This window comes from Parambassis ranga, chromosome 15, assembly GCF_900634625.1.
Source record: "Parambassis ranga chromosome 15, fParRan2.1, whole genome shotgun sequence".
NCBI lineage: Eukaryota > Metazoa > Chordata > Actinopteri > Ambassidae > Parambassis > Parambassis ranga.
In genome coordinates this window covers 6487205-6513997 of record NC_041035.1, presented here as the reverse complement: position 1 = coordinate 6513997, position 26793 = coordinate 6487205, and the positions used below count along the sequence as shown (strand labels likewise).

Below are 26793 nucleotides of genomic sequence, written 5' to 3'. Positions count from 1 at the left end.
TCAAACTTAATTTTAAGTCCTTCTCAGTCACGTGTCAGACCAGACTCAATGTCTGATAATTAGATGTTGCCTAACTAGAAGGACAATCTGATTTTTTTTTTGAGTGATGTCTCAGCAGATGCAAACAAACACACAGCAATGACTTACATCGCAGACACCTGTGGCTTTGTTTGGTGCGGCAACAGCCGTGCTGGGGACATTCTTGTTGCCAGCTTTCATTGCAGCGTCTCTGCGGGCCTGCTCCAGGAGGAGCCGGGCTCTCTCCTTCAGCTCCTCCTGACGAGAAAGCACCTTCTGCAGAAAGAGAGTGAATGTGAAACTGTACTGTAAAACAGTAAACACATGTGATGTCGTCTTCTACATTTTTAGTCTATGGAAGAAAAGAGCTACTGGGACTCAAGAAACACTGTACAAGGACTTTCCTCAAATCTTTACTCACCTTCTCAGCAGGGGGACTTGACACAGGAGCAGGTGCTGGCTCCTGAAGTGACAGCATAACAGATATTTAGCCAAATATTTGAGTTACACATTTTAAAACAAAATGTATTATCAAAACAATGCCAGAAACAACACTGTTTGTAATAGTTCATAATTCAATTATATACAGTTAACATAAAATCATATGCAACAAGTATGTTTATCAATATCTATAAATATGTCTTTTAGAGCCAGAAAGTGGATGTAAAAGTGATGAAAATATGTAGACATGCAGGCCAGCATAATTTATTTCATTTTTTTTATATGCATGTTCTATCTTTAATCTTTTACTGCATATAAACTGGACATTGTATTCACTCATTTGCTGTGTGTGACAATTGTATTTGCCTGTTTGTATTGATTGTGTTTACTGTTGTAACAATGTTTGCTGTTCCCTGGCCAGGTCGAAGTTGGAAAACACTTTTCAATCTCAATGAGGCTTTTAACCTGGTTAAATAAAAGATATAATGTGGTTTGGAAAGCATGACGGCTTTGACAAAAATGCGAAACACACACCTAGTGTAGAATTCTATCTGTAAGGTAATCCTGGATGTGTTATAAGCAGGTGCAAACAAGGCAAGCTGAGCTTTTTACATCTGGCTTAGACAGGAATAATACACCCAAGCTGTTTATAACATGAAGCATGTTTATCCTTTCAACAAGTTAAATCTGGCCTGGATGCATCCCACTAACTAGATAACAGCAGATCAAATATAGGGGTGTCATGACTGTCATAACCCCCTCGCTGCCCCCGCCTGCCCTGTGACCTTTCGACTTGTAAACAAGAAATAGTAATCTGGGGTTAACCAGCACAGGCAGCTACACATTCTCTGTGTGTTTAAGTGAGTGCGCACTCGCATACAGGTGTGTGCTGGTGTGCGTGTGTGTGAGACGAGACGATGTGTGCTCTGTGCAAAGCATCGCTACGCCTGAGCAGTCACGGCACCAACTGCCATCAACTGCAGGGATGAGAAATATAATGAAAAATATAATGAAATGTCAAAGCAGGGGGTTCTCCTGGGTGCCTTCAGTAGTCGCCACATGTTAAGGGCCCAGCCCGGATGTGTCTGCTTCTTGGCAATGAGACAGCTGACGACAACATCTAATGCAGAAAAGTACGGAATTTCGCTACGGTCATCTCTGGAATGGCATCAACGAGGTCGGGATTTGAAGCTTAGTGAGCGCCAGGAGGGAATGAATGTTCGCCACATCCTCTGTCTTATGACTGATGTAGCTGTGAAAGTTTCAATCAAAGCCAGGGTACAAGGATAAAAACCTGAACAACCCATTTAGGGGTGAGGCAGGTACGCGCAGGTACACGCAGACAGAATCTTAATACCTGACTTAAGCAGCACGAGTTTGTACAAACTGATGCAGAGGTTGTTTAAGGTGCAGGATGTATAATTAGATATATGATAATTGAATGAATCTCATTCTATATTCAAAACACTTTCTGTGTTTACATCTCTGCAATAAGTGGGCCTACATGTACACTTTGGCAAAGTCCTGTGCGTTTTACCTGTTTGATGGGCGAATCTGTGTGGTTGACTGGAGGGGAGATGGTGTCTGAAGCAGGCTCAGACTCTGAGTGACGCAGGCTGACCCTCTTCTTCTTCATAAGGTCGGCGTCCCTGTTATAAGAGCAGCCCAGTTTTTGGTGTGGTGGTGAGAAGGAAGTGGAGGCTCCTCTCCTGGTGGGGGATGCTGGTTCAGCACCTCCCTGCCCTCTGTCCTCTCCCACCTCATCTTTGTGTTGCATTTCCTTCTCCATCTCTCTCTCCACTCTCTGTGGTAACTCACTAAGGTCCAAAGTGTTGGCTTTCACTAGATTCCCCCTGTCCTCAGAGCCTGATGGGGTGAGGTGTGTTGAGTTTGTTGCTGCGGTAGCTAATACTGTGCGTGGTGATGGAACAAGAGGTGAGGATTGCAAAGGTCCTGCTGCTTGCAAGCTAGCTGAAGCTGCACCAACTTCATCCTTCCATCCTGGCTCTACTGCCTCACCCTCAGCAGCTACAGCACCATTAGATTCCGTGGCAGGATCCTGAGGCTGAGAGTGAGCCTGGCGGTGCTGCACATCGTTCAGTTCAGCATAGAACTTGTCCTGACCTATGGAAGCGTTGGTATCGGTCTCAAAGTCACCCACTTTGTAGGTGCTGCGATTGCTGTTGGCCTCTATCTGCACCACATTGAGCTCCTCGCCAGAGAAATGGGCCCGGATCTGGTACAAGTAGGTCATTACTGTTAGTTTGTCAGGAATAGCCAACAACACCATGTCAGATGGCTCCAGGAGACGAGAGATGCCCAGGCTTGCAAAGCCATCATATGCCTGCCAAAAAAAGAACAAAGAGGAAACAAGCCATCAATGGTTGAGAGGGACTGAAAGGTGACAACAGTTGACTGGAGTGAGGTAAGGTTTCTTTTTTTTAGACATGCATATATGATGTAAGTGTGGTTGTGTTCATGTGTGTTTTGTGCATGAGAGACATCTTTGGCATGACTGCTGACAGGTGATGTCAAGGATGGTTGTCCCCGATAAGAGACGTAGATACCCCAAGACAGAGCGCTTAATCCTAAAGTGTGTGTGTGTGCGTGTGTCCTTATCACCCCCCTACATCAACATGCCCATGCTCTCCGTCACGCGTGTAATTGGTCTGATTAGAGTCTGATGAGAAAATACAGGTGTGATTATCAAGCGACACACAAAACCAATCCCCCATCACAAGATAGACTTAGACAGAGAGACAGAAAGAGAAGGGATGAAAACCATTATCGCAGCCAATGACAGGTAAATAAATAGATTAACAGCAGACACACACACACTACCTCCATTCCAGCTCACACACAACCTCCTCATCCATCTCTCTCAGGTATCACAGCTTGTATCTGGCCTGCTTGATAGTGTTGATCTAATTCCAACCTGTTGCAGCACTCGTTTGTTTCACTGCCTCTGTAGATCCCTCTAGTCTATCAATCCCTCTCTTTTTCTCCTCTCTCTGACAGACACTCCTCCATGTTTTAACCTCTTTTTTTTACACCACAGATTGTTTTGAAGGGGCTGTTTAACCATCTTCAGTCCAGCCCTGCTTCAGGTCCTTCGATCTTATTCACAATTCACTATTGCTTTGACCCCATTACGGCACCATTATAGTGCAATTAATCTGATTTCACATTATACACTATATAATGTAAATAGCAGAATAAAAAGCTTGTGCATTTAACTGAGGTTTGTCAATATGCACTCGCCTTTTGTTGGGGTGTGTTTCCCCTTTCACCTGCTTTGTCCCTTTTTTTGACAGAAAAGGTAACAATGGGAACATCTATAATCATGCAGGGAAATGAGGAATGCAATGTAAGTGTATGTGTTTCTGCTTGCAAAGACAAAGCTGGGAGAAAGAACTGATGGTGGGAAAAAATAAAAGTGAGAACTGAGAGGAGTTTGCCTTTACACAGAGCCTGTTTAAGTTCCCTCAAAGAGAGGGAGCCTGAAAGAAAAGAATATGACGAATAAGAGGGCCTGATTGGGTTTCTAACACGTATTCAGGGGAAAGTGTGCTTGCATTGTTCCCCTTTTGCTCAGGCTGGGCTGTGAAAGAGAGCGACAACTTTGTTGCTCAATAGGAACAGAATGAAAGAATGGGAGGGAGAAAAGAATGAGAGAGCGAGAAAGTGAGAGCTGTATAAGGAGACGGAGGGAGGAGGGAGGCTCTCGAGCTGGGTTTTGTTTCAGGGTCGATGTTAGTCGTGACGTGCGCTACAGTCTTTTTGACCTCAATGTCACGCTGTATTCTTTCTACATCTTCTCTTACAGGTTGACAAGCGCTGACCATGCCATACTGAGACAAAGACTACAGAGTGAAGACCCACTGTTTCTGCCCACAGTTTGTTCCACTTGCATCCAGTATGTCCACTGCAGTGAAAAGATAGAACTGGATAGTGTCTGTATTTATGCTGTGAACTAAAACAATAACAGACTCCAGCCCCCCCATGACCCTGTACTACAGAACAAAGTGGGTTCAGAAGATGGATGGATAGATATCTGTCCTTATAAAAGATAGCAATTGTGTTTAAATATTTAAAACACAAATGTCCAAACATAATCTTCTGAAAGTGACATTCTGTCCAATAAGAAGATCCCATATTTTTGGAAAATATCTAGTTTCCATTATCTAACTGACAAAGCTCCGAGTCTGGACTAAATGTCACTGCTGCCTGCCCCCAGCCGCTGCTCCCGGCCACTGCTCCCTGCTACCCACTCCACCCCCCCACCCCTCCACTCCCTTTCACTGACTGACAGCTATCTATCGTTGTCAATCATCAGCCCCTCCTCCCCTCAGCCCAACCCCTAACGGTTGTGCTCAGGGCGATTTAGCCTAGTGCTTGGTGCTACACTATCAGATGGCATGACAAATTACTTCTCCTTGGCCTCATTACACACACATAATAATACACTGAGCAAACAGAAGGAGAAGCAACTGGTCTAAACATATCGGAGCTCTAAACTCTGAAAATAAGTTGTCAATACATAAACAAATCATCCACAGATCTATACATATACATAATCTTTGATAGCAGGTCATTTTAAAGGCTGTGAAGGTTCTAAATATTCACCACTCTCTCGTTTTTTGTGCCCATCCCCATTATTGATTGTCCTTATCTGTCATATTTCAGCACAGTCTGAGCACATTGCAATCGCACTCTACAGATAGACTGCGAGAGGAGGAAGGGCCATATCTCCTCATGAAAAGTGGAGATGGTTGTCGTTTCTACACATTCCTGCTGTCCATTCAATAAATTCTATACATTCTAACAACTCATTATGAAGCAGCTCTATATAGCAGTGTGGATCAGGAAACAACCCTCCGCTAAATTAGAGACCTTTTCTTTTCTTGATCGCTGCAGCTGTCCTCAGCTGTGCCTGATGTGGGTATTTTCTCTTTTGCTGAACACCTTAAGGGAGCTACAAGACACCACATAAGGCATTACTCCTCTTGCATATCTTCTGAACAAACAGGCTTTCACAATCACAGTCACTGAATGCAATTCAATTACAGTTATGTGACACTATGGGAGAGATGCAACACAAAGCACAAAGACATTGCATATAATGCAAATAATTTTTGGTACGATCTTAAGAGCACCTTACTAGGCACCAAAAACAAAGTCACTTACATTTGTCAAGCATGGAATCATTTATTTGTAGGCAACATGTTTTGTATTTTTGTGCCTCTTTATTGTATACTACCTGTGCAGATCAGACTTCTACAGCCCTAGGCTTCCTGTATCTGCTGATACTCAACACTATTCTGATACTGCAATTCTTACAAGTAGCTACACAACTTGTTGCAGCAGCAAGCACGAACGTAGCACGTGTTGCAGACATAGAATTGATCAGCCCCATTATCTAATACAGGCTATTTAATCAACGTTGGGAGAAACATCCAGCGTTAATTGAACTATATTGCTGTTGTCCCAAATACAGTTCAAGCTAATGTCAGATTAAGACAACTGAGATGAAGAGATTTATTTCCAGACTGCAGGGAGCTATGTATACGACATTTAAAAAGCATTTCTGAAGATGCTTTTATTTGTGGAGAATATATAGCGTACACTCATATTCTTGAGGGCTATATAAGCACTGCTGATATCTAACCTGTGCCTCCTCTGTGAGTGCAAAGAAATAACGTGTTTCACCAAATGAACATCAGCACCAGGTGTAGATCTCTACAGAGTAGCAGGCTGAAGCACAACAGGTACAGTTCTGCAGCTATTCACCAGCTATCACCTTCTACAGCATATTCCCATATTACTTATATCTAACCAATTTCTTCAGGGCTACTTGAGCACCTGGAGGGGGGTGAGGGGCAGTTAGCAGATATGGGATTGGGTCTCTACCTCTCCCTCCACTGTGGTTATTGTCAACAGGGTAGCATTCATGCCTAACAGGGCCACCAGAGGTTATCGCAGAGCCAGAGTGTGTATGAGAAGAGGAAATCAAGCTGCAGGAACCTGACGCATATCGTTCTGTGTAGCCCTCGGGGCCAAAGAGGGGACGTCTGTGTGTGTGTGTGTGTGTATAGGTGTGTGCAGTAAGGAGGTAAAAATACAGCAGTGTGCATTTGTGTCTATGAAAGAAATAAACATGCACCGCCAGAGGGAGAATGTGCATCATAAATGTGGGGATGTGATGACACGGGGCACGGAGGAAAATAGGTTTGTGTACATTTGTTTTATGAACAGAACAGGTAATGCAGTTGAGCTTTCAGAATGTTTGCATATGTGTGGGTTGCTATTTGTCAGGGAAGGAAAGGAATAAAACTAAATACACATGCTAACACTCACTGTCACACATCCAATAAACGTCCAATAAACAAACTGATATTTTTGCAGTCTGGCTGTAGTCAATATGTGCCCATGTCATGCGTGTTTCCACCCTCCCCACCTTTCAAATACATAAACACACATACACTCTATATCTGGGGATTAATGGCAGATCTCAAAATAAGGACAAATGGAGACGTGGATGGGAGGGAGCTAAGTGGTGTGAAGGGCCCAGCGGTGTCTGCCTCTTACCTTTTTGTTGTTTTCTTTAATATCCTGAGGATTGAGCGACTTGTAGTCTCTGAAAGAACAGTGGGGAGGGTCAGAGAGGAGCCAAGGCAGAGAAAGAGAGGGAGAGACAGGATGGTAGACAGAGAGACACAGTAGAGAAAGAGGTGTGTTTAAATATGCGTCGCATGTAATGGTATTAGAACTGTAACATGCAATTTCATAGCAATGCAATCAACAGAACTAATAGAGTGGAAAATATGTAAAAATAACACACCGGAGTGTGAGTATAAACACACACACACGTGTGCACAAAGCAGTGTTGATAAACTATCTTCATGTCTGCACTCATGATGGGGTGGAAGGTTTGCCATATGTTTTTTTTAGTGTTACAGAGATTTAGGACTCACACACACACTGAATACTTAAAATAATCCTAATTATACACACAAAAGCAACAAGATTAAATGTTGGCAGTAAACATGCAGCTCTGTATTTAAATACTAGAATAACAGAGGATAAAGACGTGCAGAGCTATATTATGCATATACACCAACCGTAGTGCAGGTATAGTGGGGAAAAACATTGCCTTAGTATGAGTGTGTGTATGTTTCTTACATTAGGTCAGGTCTGAAATGGTGCAAGAGGGCGCAGAAGGCCAACCCATTCCTCCAGGAGGTGGTGAAGTTGGTGATTTTGACCCCACGGTAGTTCTTGGTGACCTCACGGCACCAGGCCAATAGTGACTGGCTGGCGTTGGGTTTCCCCCCAAGAATGGGACTTGGGACAGGGCTGGGCTGTAGGCAGAGAGAGGAGGAAGAGTAGGTAGAGGGAAGAGAAGGAAACAATTTTGAATATTTTGGAAAATATTGTAAGTTTGAAGTATACATTTGGTTCTAATACTGTAGTTAAAATGGTTGAAAACACAAGTAAATACACAATTTCCTGTGACATAAAGTCATTGCTGATCCAATCTCTGTTTTACATCTAGACTTTTTATGACATCCACATCACCATCCCCCTCTCTCACTACCTGAGCGCCTTTCATTTACTTCTCAATAAAATGTTTTTCTTAGCCTTTAATTAGCATGCCATACTGGCATATAATGAGCCCGCACATGCATGAATGTGCACCCGCACACACACACACACACAGAACATAGTGAAAGGGTCATTTACAAAGGCAGCGCATGACCGTGAATAATGTAAACATCTTATTAATTAGCTCCGCCTTTGAAGTCTTATCTGGGTTGAAAGCTTTCACCATTAGGAGCCATTTCCTTTCCCAGACTCCAAATCCCACAAATCCTTGGTGGTGTGGAGACACTGGTGTTCCTCAGACAGCCAGCAGAACCAATGAAATTCTGATTATTCAGTTTACTAATCTGGTTATGGAGGAGCTGATATGGGCTAATTCTCTCAGATCATTTTGGACAGAAATGGCAAACATGTCACAGAGATGTCATTAAATTCATTAGAGGCCAGTGATCAAAAAAGAGTATTTAAAATCAAAGTGCATATTAATATTTTATACAAAACAAAGACATCAATATTTGAAAAGTAATACAGTATATGTCATGTTAACGCATGATGTCCAAGAATATCAACACACTTGAACACACTGAAGTCGATCATTTACATCTGTTCTGTTTTGACTGTGCTCTATTTGCACAATACTGACATTAATGACTGGTCTAAAATGCAAATTGTGTCTTGCTGCTCGTCTCACATAGGTGCTGGTGTTTATACTTGAGAAAGAAGGGCAAAATCAAACCTTTACTTAACCTTTAGCAGAGAAAAGTGAATGAAAGAGATGCTCATGTCACAGGATGAGATACTGAATACATAACTAGTTAACCCAGTTTAAAGACACACATAGGAGGCCTGCAGATCACTTAAGTTTTGATGGACTCCTAGTAAGGGATCTGGTGGCCGACCGACCCCCTCTGTTGGCGACTTTCTGTTACTGCAAGAACTCCAAGACTGGGAGACCAAACTTTGGACAATTTCATCTTATAATTAATTATGGCAATAGTGACAACAAACACTTGAAAAATGAAATTAACAATGGCTTGATCACCCCCCCAGACAGAGAGGCAACACTTTTGTATTCTCTGATGTGTAAACAGACTCATATGATTTAAACAAATGAGTGATGCAGGATGAAATAATATCAACCTGCTACCTGTGGCCTCTGAGCACCTGGACCTCTATTGTTGCAGAGTAACCTATGACCGGGAGCCTGGAGCCTGCTGAGATGCCACAAGGGCCAAAAGCAGATGAAAGAGATGGAAGCCAGCTCTAATAGCTACTCCTAACCTTTGTACCAGTATGTGTGTGTGTGTTTGTGACACGGGCCCCTATGGCAGTCTCAGTACAGGGTGGCGGGAGCTCGAGGGGCAGACACTTGACATTTCCAGCTCATCTTTAAAAGAGGGCCTTAACCTTTCTCCACAGCTTCCTCAGACACGTTTAGGAGGCATCAACAATAACTGCGTGCCGCTCAAACAAATGGAAGAAAAAAAGTCAATAACAACATGACATGATTGCCTCTACTGTACTGTAAGGGAAAACAAAGAGGTCGGTATATTGTTAGTTTACAATCACACATCACAGATTTACCAAAAAAATATATCTCTACATTTTTCTGAGTGTCCTAAACTTGCTTTTCCAGTTGTCTTCTGCTTATGCCATCATTTGTGTGTGTGTTAGTAAAGTGAGTATTTGTGTGTGGAGTGGTCTTCCTCCAGGCCTTCCCCTTTGCTTTTTCAAGTGATGGTTAAAAGTAGCTGTCTAATTTGAGCGCTCTAATTACCTGGGATTAGAGACCAGGTGCTATTAAAGCAATTAGACACACAGCACACTCCAGTGCCGCAGACTGTGTACCCTAGCCAACGGAAAACACACACACACACACACAATGCAGTCAGTGGGGGAAAAATGGAAAACATATATTAGCCAGTGGGTAACACTTATTAAGGTTCACTCCGTCATTACCTATGGAGACAGGTCTGGGCCAACAGATAATAAAAATACACACACACACACCACTAAAGAAGATGACAATATAGTGTTCTTGAACTGGCACAAGTCAAACAAAAATACCTCTTCCTTTTCTTTCCTTTATACCTGACAAACCAGTTTATAGTGGCGACATGACAGCACCATGTGACCCTGCATTCATCACAACCCAAAACTGATGTAATTTTCTCAATCGGCATCCCAGACTGTTCCATTACGCTCTGTCCTGATAAAGGTTTACAAATGCATCAAGCCTCTCCAGCTTTCACATCCATCAAATATTGAACAAATACCATATCATCTTTTACAGGAACTGGCTGCATTTCCTTAAGACACAAACACGGGTGGAGTGAAATTTTCATGAGGAGCAGAAATGCACCCTGACTTATCAAACAGTTTGCCGTCTTGCCTAAAGGAAGGTGTGTGTGTGTGTGTGTGTGTGTGTGTGTGTGTTGTCTTTTATCAGTCTGTGTGAATGTCACTGAAATGTGTGTGTGTGTAACACTGACACAGCCATGTAGCTAGCTCGGCTCGGGGGTAGGATTAGCGGAGAGCATTGCCTCGGCCCACAAACATTCCATATTAAAAAATGAAAAGGCAACCTTCATTACTATCAGTGGCACATAACCTCCCCTCTTCCTCCTCCTCTGCTACTATTACACACAGCCCTAACAGCCTCGGCAGAAAATACAAGCCACTGACAAGAGATTCCATTATTCCTGATGCCTCAGTGTCAACAACATACATCGGACGGGGCAAAGAAAGAAAAAAAATGGAATAAGGGAAAAGGATGTTAGAGAGAAAGAACTGGGGTTAAGCTCACTACAATGCCTGAATGACAAGATAGGAAGAAACCTGGGAATGGAAGCTATCCAGGTTCCTGTTGGTGTCAAGAGATGGATTCTTGGTGTTAGAAATGTGAATTTGGGAGGGTGTAATGTGATCTGAGATCTGAAATCATGGGTAAAGCAGATGCACAAAGACAGGAAATTAAAAAAAACTGACTCCCTTGACCAGTTGTTATGAGACAAAAGTTCAGCCAAATTATGGCTTCATTAATATTTCAACCAGTCAAAACAAGTACATCTAAGGTACATCTAAGTTTAAATAAAATCTACATTGACCTTTTGCAGAAAAATTATATGTTATTATTTGGATCATAACTACGAATTCTATTTATGCAACACATAGCAGCACTTAAATAATTGGTAAGGGACATTTCAAGGTATATCGGGGTAAAATGCTGAAAGAAACCTGAGCACCCTGAACCCTGTTGGCCCAAATGAAGATGGACAAATGTAAACAAAGTCAGTATTAAAGGACTAGACAGTACAGAGGCTACTAAAACTGGCCTTTCAGAGTGATAAAAAAGATACAAGTCCAACCCTTTAAGTGGCAGCTTTGTCTGTCACTCCAGGGCATAACGCTTCAATGGAAACTTAACTGGCCTCAGCCCAATGACATAAACCCACGACTCTGTGGAGAGAAAAGAGCTTACATGTCTTTCCAATCTCACTTTCAGGGTTTCGGAGCAGTGTCAGTGTCTTCCACACATGCACAGCACTTGTGACACTGTCCAAACATTGAGTATAAAACACAAAAGTCCAATTCAATCAGACTGTGTTTTTTTTGTTTACTCTGAGAGCTTCCAATTACAAAGTATGTACAATTAAGCCAATGTGTAAATGTAGCAGGAAAAAGTTGTGTGGATCCACAGCATGGAGACAGACACATGAACAGTGTCAGATCTGAGGAGGTGTTAAATCTTAGACTCTTTAAAACTTGTAATCCGCTCAAGAAGCCTAAGGCAAAAAAAAAGTCCATGCACATACACAAACTCACTCACTCACTCAAGTCACTCATACTGTACACACATGCATCTTCCTACTCTAATGTACTGGAACAGAACAGGCTAACATTTTAGAAAATGTAGTCAAACACACTCTTGTACACAGACACTTAAAAAATATAAATACCTGCTCAAATATAAGAGGACAAGGTCAGTGCACTTATGTGGCCTGTACATCTTGCTACTAAAATACCACCAACATGCTCAATTACTTAATTGCACCTTCAATCAAAACAAGCAATTTGTCTAATCTGAGTTTTCTATATCTTCACATTAGGAAAACAGAATGATCACCTCGCCTCATCTTACCCATGAAATTATGCCTCAGAAACACGGCCTACATGAGAGCAGAGGGGAGGGAGTAAAGTCCAATCAAAAGTTCAATTATGTAAATGGAGATGTGGAGTGTGTGGAACAATAAAGAAACGGGGGAGGAGGGGATGCATGGGGGGGGAGGGGCGACAAAGGCTGGAACAGGAGAGGAGAGTGAATGTAGCGTGAAAAATAATACACATTAACATACAAAGGAAATATCGCATTACTGTTGTAATCACACTGAGGAAGAGAGTCGTGAGAGAAAAGTGTGTGTGCATGTATGTGTGAGACTGTGCACATAGGCACGGTTTGTGTGTGTGAACAGGTGGAGAAAGAATGATATCTTCACACCTGAGTGCTCAGTGGAGGTTGCATCTGTGAAAAACGGCTGCTTTTGAGCAAGGCAGTGTTGCTGGTAGCCAGACAATATTTGACAATGTTTGTTTTACTTCCTGTAACACTACAACATAAAAAATATGTAAATACATTCATCAAGATGGTGATGTGGGGTTGCTGGTAATTCTCTTCGAAGCAGATATGCTTCCCATCTAGCAGTCAATGTGCAGGCCAAGACAGAGGGCCTCTCGGCAGTTGGCTACCGAGATGTAAAATGCAAAAATCAGGAAAGCCGTTTCCTTTTCCAGGACCATTTTGCTTCCAAGGCCTATTCTGCTCCAAAGGCATAACCATGCAAAACGGCGAGAGAAAAAAAAAGGCAAAACAGGAGAGTACAGACAAGGCTTTGAAATTGAAATAAAAACCATTCATGAAAAAAACATCATGAAATAACACAGTTTGGAGGAGATGGCAGACAAAGGAAAGACTGTGCCAGCTTGCAGTATGCCCACCCGCTCGCTTGCTCGCCTAACGTGTAACACAGGGGCATAATGCGGTGTAAATGCTGGCTTTAGCTTGTCATGGAAACGGCAGTAGCATTACCCACACTCACGCCTCTGTAAATTAGCTTTGGCTGTGGGGAGAAAAAAAAAAAAAGACATGCAGGGTGGGTTGGTTTGAAATTGAATGTGTGTATCCATGTACGTGTGGTGAGGACGGTGTGTGGTGGAGATTGATGGCAAGGGGGCTAAAACCAAAACAGAAACTCCCATGTACTTTTCCACTGTACATTAGTGTATGTACTGACAAAGAAATGTGCTTGGAATTTGTATATGTATCTTTACCATTTATGTTTTTAATATAATGCAAAGACCACCCACATCTTCAATCTCTCTCCACCTCCTCATCTTCCTTAGATAAATGAGTTTTGGAGCAAGGAAGACAGGGAGGAAGGAAAAAAGGGAGGGGGGGTGCTCTTATAAATCTATACGGTATTAATCTCCTTTACCTGCCATCTTCAACAAACAAATTAGTGGTGCAATGGATTCAGAGATCAGCTATGCCGATAATGCCGCCATTTATCAATTAATCTAAGCCTGGGCAGGGAAAACTCATTAAGGAGGCCACTTTAGGAATTATGTTCCGCAGGTAAGGAGGCTGTATGTGTGGCGGGGGGGTCTTAACACAGCAGTTGCTCAACCCCCGCCCCACAGACTGCCATTGTCCAGCACTGCATGGGCTCCAAAGTGATGAGAGGGGTGATAGCACAGCCAATTAAAATGAACATAATTACAAAGTCACCCCTTTGACTCCTGATCAGAATACACATGCATCAACACACACATACTAAAAGGAGGAAGAGTGCGATGTGGGGTGAATGCTACAAGAGGCAGTGGAAAAAAGGGAGGAGTACGAGAGGAGCATCCAGGAAGAGTAGGATGAGGGATCAATGAGCAAAAGTAAGGAGGCAAAGTTTGGAGAAAGAAAAGAACATATGAGTAACAGGGACCCCTTCTGACTCAGGCCCTTTATCAATATGTTCATACACGTGATGAAACCAGTCAGTATCAAGAAGATCTCTTGGTTTACACCATCACCTGGTGTGTATCAGCATTGTTTGAACATGATGCATGTTTATGAATCGAGTTGCCAGAGATGAAGATGGGCGCAACTAGTCATGGAAACTGCTCAACTAGGAGTATGGTGGGAAAACAAGGAAAAGCCAAACCAACGGTGATTTATGTAAATAAGTTTGTTAGCACGGCTTGTTGTTTTGAGAAAATGAGTGACCAATATCTTTCTAAGCCTACTCAATACCTCCAATACCAACTCTACGATGTGGGCTGCCTTATTACCACAGTCCAAGCTGGGTTAGCTTAGCCACAGACAGATCTGGTGTTACAACAAATTACTGTATGTGAATAGGAGAATTCACCTACATACAGCACATGTCCATGTTGACGTTATTTAAGCAATTCATCTAACTTGGCATCCAATTTTGTATTTTAATTATTTGGCATATAACATCCACTATATCAAATCGCCAACATGTATAGCAGATGTGCAAGATAAAAGTTATTGGAGCAGTAAAGCTACAAACTGCTCTAACCTGTGCATTACACACTGAGGAGCCAACGAGATGAAAAAGTTTTTGTTCTCATTGTGTGATGATCAAGGAAAGAACTAGAAATCCTGTTGTTCTCCTCTGAGACCACTCAAAAATCGCTCAGATCACACAGTGATCTTTGAGTTAAGTACTGAAATTGCCACTTAGCATTTCCTATGACACACAAAGACACACACCTGCATACCATAACAGTGCAAAAGAAGCGGGTGCTGGAGGGCTTTATAAAAAGGCAATTAAAGCCTTATCATTTCTACACTCACTCTCCTTCCCTCAAACACAGTGCACATGTGTGTATGTGTACACACACTTAAATGCATGCATACAATTTGAAAGACAAATTACTGACTAATTCACAAGTCACTTCCATGCTCCTTTTTTCCCCAAATTATGGAGAATGGTTGGTTTAATTCAATTAAAATGTAGCAGGGGGCACTTGATGAGAAGAGGCTTTGGCATAACTGAGTGTGGTTTTAAGAAAGTGTGGGGGGTCTCAGACCCTCTGGAGGTCAAAGGAGTTTTCAAGTGCACAGACTTCTATCTCCTCACCCGAAGCCTCCTTAAACCTCACCCCAAAACTCTGGATCCTTCTGGGTTTAAGCCCACACACACCTGGAGGACTGGGGCAGATTAAGACCAGATTAAGATAAAGTTACCCCTTCTACGGCCGCTATGTCATTCAAACCCCTGGCCTCAATGGCCACTGGATAGAAGGACACACAAGACAAAAAGGGTTGGTTCATTCAAGTTTGGTTCATATATATATATATATATATATATATATATATATATATACACATGCACACTCAGAAACGCACACACACAAAGGACTTTCTGGTCATCCTCATAAGCCCTATTAGTCTGCTATAGAGCCTCTCATAGCAGACATCAATCATGGAGGGATTAGTCAATTCCCTCTCCAAATGAGTGGCGAGGGGAAACTTCCCTTCAACTCCAAAGCAGTTCTCTTTCTTTCAGAGATTACACAGCGATTTGTTTTCATTTTGTTCCATCTTCATCGTTTTCTGTTTGACTTGCTTTTCATTTCTCTCTCTCCTGCTCTGTGTCTCCCTCGTTCTCTCCTGCTTGCAGCTTGTGAGGTAATCCTTGGCAGATAAAACTAAAGAGGACTTACCAAAGGCAGATTACAAGCAGTGCTTTGCGGAAGGCCCTTTTACACCAGCCGGCGCGGGTATTGAGGAGAGAGTGAGCTCTTCGCAGTGCTTAACTTGTGAACTCCGACATGCACCCAACAGAGGAAGAGGTGGCAAAATGATAGCCGCATTACAGTAACTGGATCAAAAATATTTCCCTCAACACACACAGGGATGAATATTAGTACACACTGCAAACACATGCTCATCCTTTCAATGCAGCAGAGCAAAATATTGAAACTGGAACAGAGGCTGAATAAACTTTAAGAATAAATTTACTTAAAATGGCTGAATATATGTATGACTACGTATATTTATGTCTTCATAATTCCTTCTATGAAAAGTCTTTAAAACATCACTCTAAATGTTCCCCTGGATCTAACCATAAAGTGATTAACAAATCTAAACTAAAGCCGACCTCTACAAACATCACCTTATCTAAATATTTGAGACGGGGCCCAAACAGCTGTGATTGTTCAGTAGTTAGTAACATCTAATACCTTTTCCACTAAGTTGATGACAGCGATGCCCCGCAGCTTGAAACAACAACAGGAAGCCCAATGATTGGACCTAAACTGCATGAGAGAAGAAACTGGGTCTCCTCTCTCCCACAAGATCCAATGACAGGCCACTCACAGACCACAAATAAGAAATGGGGAGGGGTCCACACTGGGAAAAGGCAGACATTGAGAGGTAATGATTTAGCCTTACTCCTCTGGAGGATTATTCTCCTAATATTACACAGCTTATGTAAAGGCCAATGTAGCCAAGGGGAGCCACTAAGGCTTCGGTGCTTTGGTCTCAGAAATGGACCACTGTGCCCATTTCAAACCAACATTGGTGCCAAGTTCTGAAGTTCACGAGACACTCTTCAGATCCATCATATAGAAAACAGCCAGAGTTTATGAGAATTGAGGAGTCTGATACTGTAACATCTTTAATATTAGTGTATTAATTGGCAATTTACTGAATCAGGCCCACACCTTACTTTCTTTGTGTCCTACATTTGAGATTCTTTGTGTAAAGGTATGTCAAACTTATCAGAGAAGATGAATTAACTTTGGAGTGGATATGATGATAACAAGATGAGAGACCTTGGACTGGTCAGAGATCAAAAGACAAGAGAAGACTGTCCTTGTCCCTTGGGCTCCCCCTCTGTCCTCCAAAAACATCCCTCAGTCGTCACGGTAACCTCAGAAACAATTCACTGCGTTGACGTGGCTCTCTCCTGCCGCGAACCTTGGTGAAAGCTAATTAAGAAATATCGCAGCCTTCTGCGAACTCAATTAAATAATGTTAATTTATTCTAATTTCAATTTGGAGGTAGTCTGAACTGAAGGAGGGGCTGTGAAAACAAAGTCTGAGAGAGGAAGGAGAGCTCTGGCCTCTGCCTCCCCCCGGCACAGGAGCTCTCTCAACCTGCAAAACTATTTAATTTGAACCCTTTGATTAACATTAGTAATCACAGAAGCCCTTCAAATGAAGGGGAGAAAGAAAACATACCTCTGGTGTTGGTTTACTTTCTCACCATTGAAAAGAGTATTGAAAAATGGAGAGAGACATAACACTGGTTAACACACATCAGATTATGATTAAGGCTATTATTTCTCATCTTTTTAACAGTTTGCACTGAGAAACATGGATAAAAATACATCATATGATCAACCACATGATTTGAGCAAGTCATTTTTAGATGCTACTGTATTGTCGATTGAACAACTTGAGAAGTTAGAAATTCAAAGTTAACATAGAACTTTGAAGTTCAAACTTTTGCCCAAAGACATATGCCAACTTCGAACTTTTCTTTATATGAAAATAAGGAAAATAATTCATGAAGCGGAAACTTGATGAAAATCCAAAGATCAGCGCATCTAAGTGTAGAGCGGTCTGACTAAGGAATAGAGATGGAGCTGAAACAAAAGGAGGAGCAGGGGATCACTGAATTAGAGGGAGGGGGAAAAATCAGCCCGAGGGAAAAGAGATGGACTGAATCAGACCAGACAGAGCTCACAGCCCGCCCAACAGGAACTCCCTCTGTTCATTTAAATTAATCCCACAGACGTTTTCATCCCTGCAGCTCCTTCACAGATGCTAAACTTAAACTTGACACATTTGAGGATCTATATCTCCCAGACAGGAAAATGGACAGATGCAGTGGCATGGGAGACGTGCACCAGAGCAACAGAATGTGTAGCAGCCACCTCTTTGGCTTAAAAATAAAACCAACATGGAAGAGGAAAAAAACACAAATTTATCAAAGACTTAATAATTAACAAGCTGCAGGGGCAGTTTGGGATGGATGGATGGATGGATGGATGGATGGATGGATGGATAGATGGATGGATGGATGGATGGATGGATGGATGGATGGATGGATAGTTAAGAAGAAGAAGCTGTAGTCACAGACAAGGACGCAAAGGGTTTCGACACTGCAGGTTGTACGTTTACAGCATCTGTAGCACTGATCTGCCTTATGCGGGTGTTTTCATAAATTGCTACTGTTGAATGTGTGGTATAAATCCTCAGCATATTGGACTCTTGTTAAAGTATCATATAAATCTAATCCACATACTTAATGCCTGTATATAGAGTAAGTGGGCGCACACCATATGTCTTATAAATATCCTGATTTTTCACAGGCTGGCATTGAAGTGGGTGGTTCTAATGCAATGACAAGGAGGATGAAACTACATCCAAGACAATGTTAAATGCAAAATCTGCAAAACAAATTTATTTTGAGAATATAATGAATTTAAGTTTAATGTCAGCTCCGACTCTTGTACTCTCTTGTACTCTTTTTACAGTTTGTTTAGTTAGTTTTACAGAGTGCAACACCAGTGGCCAGGCAATTAAAGATGATTCTCCTGCTGCACTATGTTACCAAAAAATAAAATGGGGGAAATATAAATGGGGAAAAATGTTCATGTCTTCCTGGTTAATATGTAAGTTTATTTTTCAAACATACAACCTTCAGGCTAGCTTGTAATTGAATGAATGAAAACGGTGGTTTTCAATGTAGCAATTCTTATTCACATTCTGAGATTAGACCAAATTGTTAAAGAATACACACACTATATTGGTGAGGTGGTGGTGTGAGCAGCTGCGCTGCGGGCAACTTAGAAATTATAGGACAGATACATGTACGCATGCAATCTCAAGCACGCATTTACACTCTGTACACGTTGGTAGTGCAATGTGTTGGTTTCGTCTTGGCCTCTCATAGTGGGAATGTCTCCTTTAATCCTCTCTGACTTCATACATTCAAAGGTCATCTCACAGCCAATGTGTAGGCTGTGGCGTGCGTGCGTGTGTCATGTCACTTGGTGTGAATAAGAGAATTCACACTAGCTGTATATGTCAACAAACCCTGTAGGCCCATCCTTGTTTACTGTGAACAGCCTATCTCTCTTTCTACAATTCCTCAGCCATCTTCCTTCTTTCCCCACCACTCACCCCACCACTATTCTCCCCCACCCTTCACTATCTTCCACATATTCTCCTTCATTGCACCCCCCCCTCTTCAATCCTCACTCACAATTCATTCTCAATATTGCCTCCCTCCTTCCCTCCCTCCACCCAGAGCTCCAGAGGCAGGGGCATCTCTTGGCGAAGTGTGGCCCACCACAGGCCACTGGCTTTGGGTAATTAAAGTGGTTTAGACCCCCTCACCCACAGTCACAGGCAACTGCAGCTGGGTGATAAAGGCACTGTGCCATAATTACATGGACGGCCAGCATCACCGCCCAGCTACACTAAAACAGTCAGCTAGCCAGCTGCAAAGGGAGGAGGGACCTGTGTGTGGTTGTATGTGTAAGAAACTGTACTGTGTTTGTGTGGGTGTATGTGTGAGTGTAGGGGGTCAACACCCCCTTGTGATCGCTCTGCTGTAGTTAAGCCCCCTGTGTTTAAGCCCCACACAGGCTCATTGAGCCCCTACACACACCTACCCACACACACATACACACAAAATTTTAACCCCAACCCATCCCCACACCCCCAGCCAATCATTCCCCACCAGTGGTCTGACTCCTGCCGTGAGTGTGTGTGACCATCAGGCATTTAATTAGACCCAGCCATGATTTACCTAATTTAAATAAATAAATAAAGATACACAAACACCCCAATAAACAAATACCTATATTCAAATGAGGAGCTGGTGAGTTTCATGAGCATAAAGAATAGGGCAGAAGATGGGATTGTGCAGGCGGAAAAAAAGCTCATCTAAGGACCACTGAATGTGGACACATGCACAAAAAAATTATTCAAGTCACTCACTTATAATTACACATGCTACAATAGATGAGCCAGAACGGAAAGTAATAAGTAGACGAGATCTGTGAAATTATGACATTTAAGGTGTTTATGATGTTTCATCTTTGCACCAACTCAGATCTCAAATGACTCCTTTACTAAGAATTTGGTATATTAAACTGGAATACGTTTTTGATATCGACCAGGATGTTTCCACAAGAGTCAGCCACTTTTGTTTATGGTGTTTCTTTGACAGTAAGTGTCATAAACATTTATTTCTTGTCAGTGGTATCTGTGAGCTTGTTGTGGAGATAGTTTATTACATTAAAGGGAAGTACACCTACCTTGGGGGAGGAGGAGGCCAGCTCTCTCCCTATCATGGCAGCAACTGGGCTGGGCACAGTCGGTTGCACCTTCTCCCTGTCTAGGCCCGAGCTGGGTTTGGGAGGTTGTAGACTGGGGCAGAGGCCAGGGCTGGTGCTTGGGGGCAGGGGAGCCCTCCTTTTCTGGCCGTTACCCATGTCAAGAGAGGCACTGCCACTGGGGGGAGGTCGTGCAGGGCTCGATGCCCTTGGTTCGTAAAAGGGATTTGACCTGAAAATAGAGAGGGATCAAGGAAGAGTACAAGACAAGAGATAAAGATTGTTAATATTATGAAAGAGGATTTATGACTTCTTTCTTTCAAGACTAAGAGCCACTGTGTCTGTCAACTGGTCACCAAAACAAAACTATTATGACATTACATGCAAGCCTTCTACCTAATAAACTATATATAACACAAAAAAACTGTTGGATCCCTGTTAATATTCTTGCCAAGACTTAGTGGGATTATCAGGAAGCCCATCGTTTGCTCTGACTACTAATTAATTCATGAAACGAAAAGGAAACTGCTTCAGGTTTGGTGCAATACAAGAACCAGCACACAAATGGTAAGTTAATAGAAGACGCAGGTGCACTGAGGTCAGGACTGTGTGACCTCATATCCTCACTGCTCAAGGTGGACTACTGACAGACAGGCGGCAGCACCAAGACACACACACGTGCACAAACATGAACTGAAATACACACACATACCAGAGTGTTATCAATATACAGGCATGCCTGTGGCTCTGAAAGCAGGGGCACAGCCTTGAGACATTCACTCAACATGCAACAAGCAATCCTAAACAAACAAGAGAATTGGATGGCGAGGGTGGGGATGAGAAAGAGAAATTGACTGACTAGGTATCTGTTTGAAAGAGAAGGTTAGAGCTGCTCTGTGTCTATCTAACCCATAGCAATAGAGAGGATTGGATAGACAGAGGGGAAGTGAAGAAAAGAAAAGCAGCCAGGCCTATAGAGAAGCTTTAACAGACCAGCACTGGCTAAAAGACATGTGAAAGGGCTCAGTCAAAACACTGCACTGCCCTCTTGAACTTTCTATTCTGCAGAGAAATGCTCCTGATGTAAGAGACAGAGGGAAAGAAACACACCAGTCAATAACCTGTCTCTCTTTAGACAGCTGAGAGCACTAAAAACATTCAACTATCTGTGTGACAGCTTCGCTCAACTGGGAGGGTTTACATTTACAATTTAGGCACAAGTCGTCCACTCTTCTGGAGAGGTTATGCACTTTTAGAGAAACATTTGGCTGCAAGGAGCACTACAGAAAGAGCAACCCTCAGGCACAATAAAACTTTGTTATTTTTGTCAATTATTGAATGTTAATAACGTCGCAGGTCAGCAGAAACGCTGAAGTAATGTAGAGAAAGAAAAGAAGAGAGGGGAGGGAGAAAGGTAGGATGAAAGAGGAGCAAGGTGAAATAAAAATGAGCCTGGGGAGGAAATTAAGGAGAATGGCAAAGAGGGAAAGTATGGGGCAACAAGCTGATAGGAGGGAGGAAAGGAATGAAGGAGGAGGGAGACAAGGTTAAAGAATGCGGTGAAACAACAGGGCCCTTGTTCCTGTTGAAAGAGCTGCTTCATCACTTTGCCCTGTTTGCAGGGCAGTGAGGGTGTGGGTCTGTGCTCTGGATACAAGTACCTCCATAAAGAGGGGTCCTACAGGACTTGGACTGCTAACAGTAATGGAACAACACCGTCTGGAGTCTCATACAGAGATACTAGTATGGGCGGCGGATGAAACGTAGAGGAAAAGGACGAAGCACACCCCAAATCTATTTAAACTAAAGAAACATTATTTAATAATAAATGAACCCAGTCTTACTCGTCAAGCTCCTCCTCTTCGTTGTGAGAGGTATCCGCATACAGGTACTTGCTCATGTCAACAGGTCGTACGCCTTTCCTCGGCCTGGGCTTGGGGGGTTCAGGGTCTGGCTGGGAGTCCATGTCCTGGTCGGGCTCTTCAAAGGGGTTCCCAAGGTGCGTATGTGTCTCTGGTTCATCTGGCTCGTCAAATGGATTAGAGGAGTCATGGTCGAAGTAGGAATCATCATTAACTTGCTGCCGTAAGACTGGTTGGGCAGAGGGCTCTGATTGACAGAGAAGACAGAAAGAAGCTGTATAATATAAGCTATAGATGTTTGAAACTGAATTTTAAAATAATATTTCTCATCGAGCATAGATTAAAAAAAGAAATAAAAAAGCTTTATTGAAAGTCTAAACCAAATGTGCGATCGAAGACAACATAAAGAAGCAGTGGAAGATTTTTGTGAGTGGGAGCGTGTCACAGAAAAACAAATAAATGCAGGTACTAACACACCTGGCTCCTCAGGTTCTCAGACAAAAATATTAGTTTAGCTGTCTGACTAGCCTTTATAGTTACACACAGTTATGTATGTGTGCATGCAAACCTTAAACTTACACTGCTTGTTGTCCCACTAAGAATCTCAAAACAACTCTTATTGTCAGTCAAGTTCAAAGTGATGTTCGTCTAAACATTAACTGCTGCCTGAGCTGCATGTACCTTCTTCATCAGGGTCACCGAATGGGTTGAGGTGGTTTGGATGAAGGTTGTCATCAGGGTCATCGAAGGGGTTGTTGCCCATGGCAGGTGATGTTTCCTGATCCTCGTCTTCCAGGAAGTTCAACTTATTAATCAGTTCTGTTGCCACCAAGTGAAAGAAAAAGTCAATAAATGGAACAGCAAACCGAACCAACAAAATATTTTGTATATGCAATGAAGAAACGTTCACAAATGCACAGTTACCAAAAATCTGCACTTTGGAGTGAACCATGAGTAAAAAGACCTTGTAATTCCCCTAACTGTGAGGCTCTGCCTAAACTTCTGTTTTCCTCAGAATGTTTTTGTGGTATGGAGGGTTACTGGGGGAGACAGTGAAGAAAGCATAGAGTTGCTATAGAGATCTTGGCAGGGGAGCCAGAGACTTGTGTGCTCTATCTTCATCAAACTCACTTAGCTCAACTGCAAGCTGCCAGGGTGTGGGTCAGTTTGAAAAGAGTGTAAATGTGTCAAAGGTAGATGCCAAGAAGTGCTGCAGAGAGAGCTATGTGAGAATCTGTGTCGATTGGTCTATATGCAGTGTGGCCACGGCATGTGAAGTGGCGGTAGCTTGATAAGAAGTGCAGCACTTTTCCTTGCCTCTTAGTGACAACATTCATAGCCTATTTTTGGCCATCACAAGTGCACATAACCAAGGGTGTGTATTTATATTGGTGTGTTTGTGACTGTTTCAAAGCAAGCAGAAGAGACTGGGGGTCCTCTACATAAAGTTTTGCAGACTGACACCGCAAATTTAATCCTGAATCTATCACAATGGTTGGTGAAGTAATACAGCAAGCGAGCCAATTATTTCACACAGATGATAATTTGCTAATAATATCACTAGTGGCCAAGGAAATTACATAACTTAGTGGCCAGATCTGCCCCAGGACTGTGGATGATGAAATTATCCAGTGTGACTGAGATTACACATGAAAGTGTTTAATTAATGTGGATAATGTAGAAGCACATAACTGTTGTAGTGTTACTTTGGATGCCTTTTACCTAGGTTGGTTCACTACCAATTGCAGTAAAAGAATGGAAAAGATATATACACCATCAAAAACATTATGAACCAAAATGATGAACACCAACTGATGCATTCACAACACCATGTACATCACATCACCACATGTACCAACACTAATTAAAATATCATGTCATCACAAAACAATCACAATATCAATACCAAGGATGGTTGAGGGATAGAGGGGCAGGTATAGTTTAGCTAGAAAATTAAATGTTATTCAAAAATAGAAAAAAAAAAACACCCAAAAAAAAGAAGGTAGGGGTGACCAAATGTTCACAAGACAAGAAAATAAGAGTCAAGGAACACAGGATGAGGCAGGTGAAAGAAAGGTGAAAAAAGACCTTGGGAGGAAGCAGCAGGCTTAGCTGTTGCTTTGCGTGCTCGCTTGAGAACACCACCATCATCATCATCATCATCCCCATGTAAGCAGCTGAGGGCATTCAACTGGTTTACTATCTCTGTAAACGACAGGTCCATACAGGAAGGGAGGAGGAAAGAATAGCAGTGAACAAGGCAAAATAACATACTGCAGCCCCTCCTTAACATTCACACACAAACGCACAGACTCCATTCATGTGCACATACATATGTGTTTCAACAAAGTCCATTTATCTTAGTGTAGACTGTAACAGACCTGACCTGACTAGCAAACTAAGAATGCTGTAGTTTACGGACAAATTATTACGCTAGCACTGATTCTAATGTAAGCAGCCCTGTAATCCTGTATTTTAAACACCATGCTTTGGTTAGCATTACAAAGCATTGTAAGAACAAGCTTACAGTGTCATGCAAAATGATGGCTAAAACCAAAGCTATATATCTTTTGCTTTAATTAAAATACAAAAATATTATATCCACTTTTAAGCCTGAAGTATCTAGCTGTTTACATTGACACACACACAACAACACACACACATAAAAAGTTCCATAAATGTATTGCTAAGAAAAGACAAGAGAACATGGGTTTGTCAGGGTATGCATTGGTTAGCCTGATGTAAGGTTTGCTCAGGAGGCTTGTTGGCTTCTCTGTAGGTAGCATTCAATAGTATGGAGTTTTGGCAGCTTGGTCCAGCTTTTGATTCAGAGATGCGTGCTAGTGAAGCATTGCTGTAGGCACTCAATGCATATACATATAAATGAGATGAAGCGCAGGAGCGGGAAGGGAAAAGAAAGGAGGAAAAGCATGAAGCTTAACATGAAGAGGAGGCGCTTTGAAAAGTTGGATTAAGCAAAGCAGAAAGCAACAAGGCCCATACATTATTAGACCGAAGAACGAATCCTCGACATGTATGTATGAAGGCGAGTAACTTTCAGTCTACAGTCCAACAAACACAACGAAGAGGAAACCAAGGAACTAGGGGCAACAGAGATGGGGAAATTAAAATCAAACCAACTGAAGACACCCGGAAGCGCACAAAATGCGGTAAATACAGCTCATGAATTTACAAATTTGTAAGTCCTGCTTAAGTGTGAAAGCACACACACACACTTTGCGAAGTTTTGGTGGGTTTGGTAGTAATTTTTTTTCGGTGTAGTAAATCAAATCAGACATTTTCTGGACAATATGTTGATTTTCAAGCTGCAAGACAACCTGTATAAGTGACTTAACATTAACTGCTCTGACAGCAACAGTAAGTGCTCACAAAAATCCAACCAGACTGTTAATTCTATCATAATATATGTTTGCTTTGGTTTTTACCTGTGATCTTTGCAGCCTTTTCCTCCTGGTTAACCCTGTTTTCTTCATCCTCCTCGTTCTCCTCTTCAAAGTCGTCCAGGTTGCCAATATCAGCCTGTTTCATGCTCATCAAGCTAGCCAGGCTCTGCATGTCCTCATCGCTGGACCATAAAAAAAAAAAAAAAAACTCATGTTCATATGCAGCAGAAAGTGCTTCAAAACAAAACCAGTCTACGCATTTGCTGACACTTCCTAAACACATAAGGAATACAAAAGGAGATAAAACATGATGCATGAATATATGACCCATATGTTTTCAAAGCCAACAGCTAGATCACACATAAGGATTATGACTCTCCATCCTTCCTTTCACCCTTCCCCTTATTTTTACACCTTACTACACCTAACACTTCACTCTTCGCATTCTTTTGACTCCACTCATCCTCTTTCCTCTTGCTTTTCCCGAACCATCTCACTGATGCATCTGTTTCCACAATATTTCTTGTATTTTATGTAGTCTGCTGTGTTCCCCTTCAGTCCCTCGATACCACCGCTCCATCATAAATCCCTGTATTCTCCTCTCTGTTCTTTGTGTTTGGTGTTTCCCAGGCCCACAGGCTCATTTGAACTGGTGTGATGGAGTTTGTTTGTGTGTGGTCGACATCATTCCCCGAAGGGTTAACAAGGGTTACGCGCCATCGACCCGCTGTCCGTGCCACAACAAAGACCTCACTGCTCTGCCCTTCCTCTATGCGTGTGTGTGTGTGTGCGTGTGTGTGTTATGTGTGTGGGGGTGTCTTTTAATGAAAGTTGCTGCTATCATATTAAAATGAGCAAACACTGACTGAGTGACAGACTGGCTCTAAGTCAACTGATAAATAAAAGACACAGTAAATAAATGTCACATTCATTATCAACCGATTCAATGTGAAACCATATGAAGATGAGGACATTGTGTGGAACACACAAGAGTTGAAATCAAAACTTCTCTATTAGCATTTTCAACATCTCTGGGTAGAGCTGACAAGAAAAGAATGATTTAAAGCTGCAGTCCCCTGTTGGGCAGTGAG

General features: G+C 42.3%; 1 protein-coding gene across 4 annotated transcripts in view; it reads right to left on the bottom strand.

Annotated features, from left to right (window-relative positions):
- The window catches only part of ehbp1 (EH domain binding protein 1), a 107717-nt gene that overhangs the window by 47662 nt on the left and 33262 nt on the right, over window positions 1-26793 (bottom strand). For all 4 annotated transcript variants that reach the window (XM_028422872.1, XM_028422873.1, XM_028422874.1 and 1 more), the window contains exons 7-15: window positions 25745-25884; window positions 22980-23117; window positions 22281-22545; window positions 20419-20668; window positions 7642-7820; window positions 7048-7096; window positions 1997-2803; window positions 440-481; window positions 148-294 (exon numbers count right to left, since the gene is read on the bottom strand). In XM_028422872.1, coding sequence (XP_028278673.1) covers window positions 148-294; window positions 440-481; window positions 1997-2803; window positions 7048-7096; window positions 7642-7820; window positions 20419-20668; window positions 22281-22545; window positions 22980-23117; window positions 25745-25884 — 2017 coding nt within the window. The remainder of the gene's footprint in view (window positions 1-147; window positions 295-439; window positions 482-1996; window positions 2804-7047; window positions 7097-7641; window positions 7821-20418; window positions 20669-22280; window positions 22546-22979; window positions 23118-25744; window positions 25885-26793) is intronic.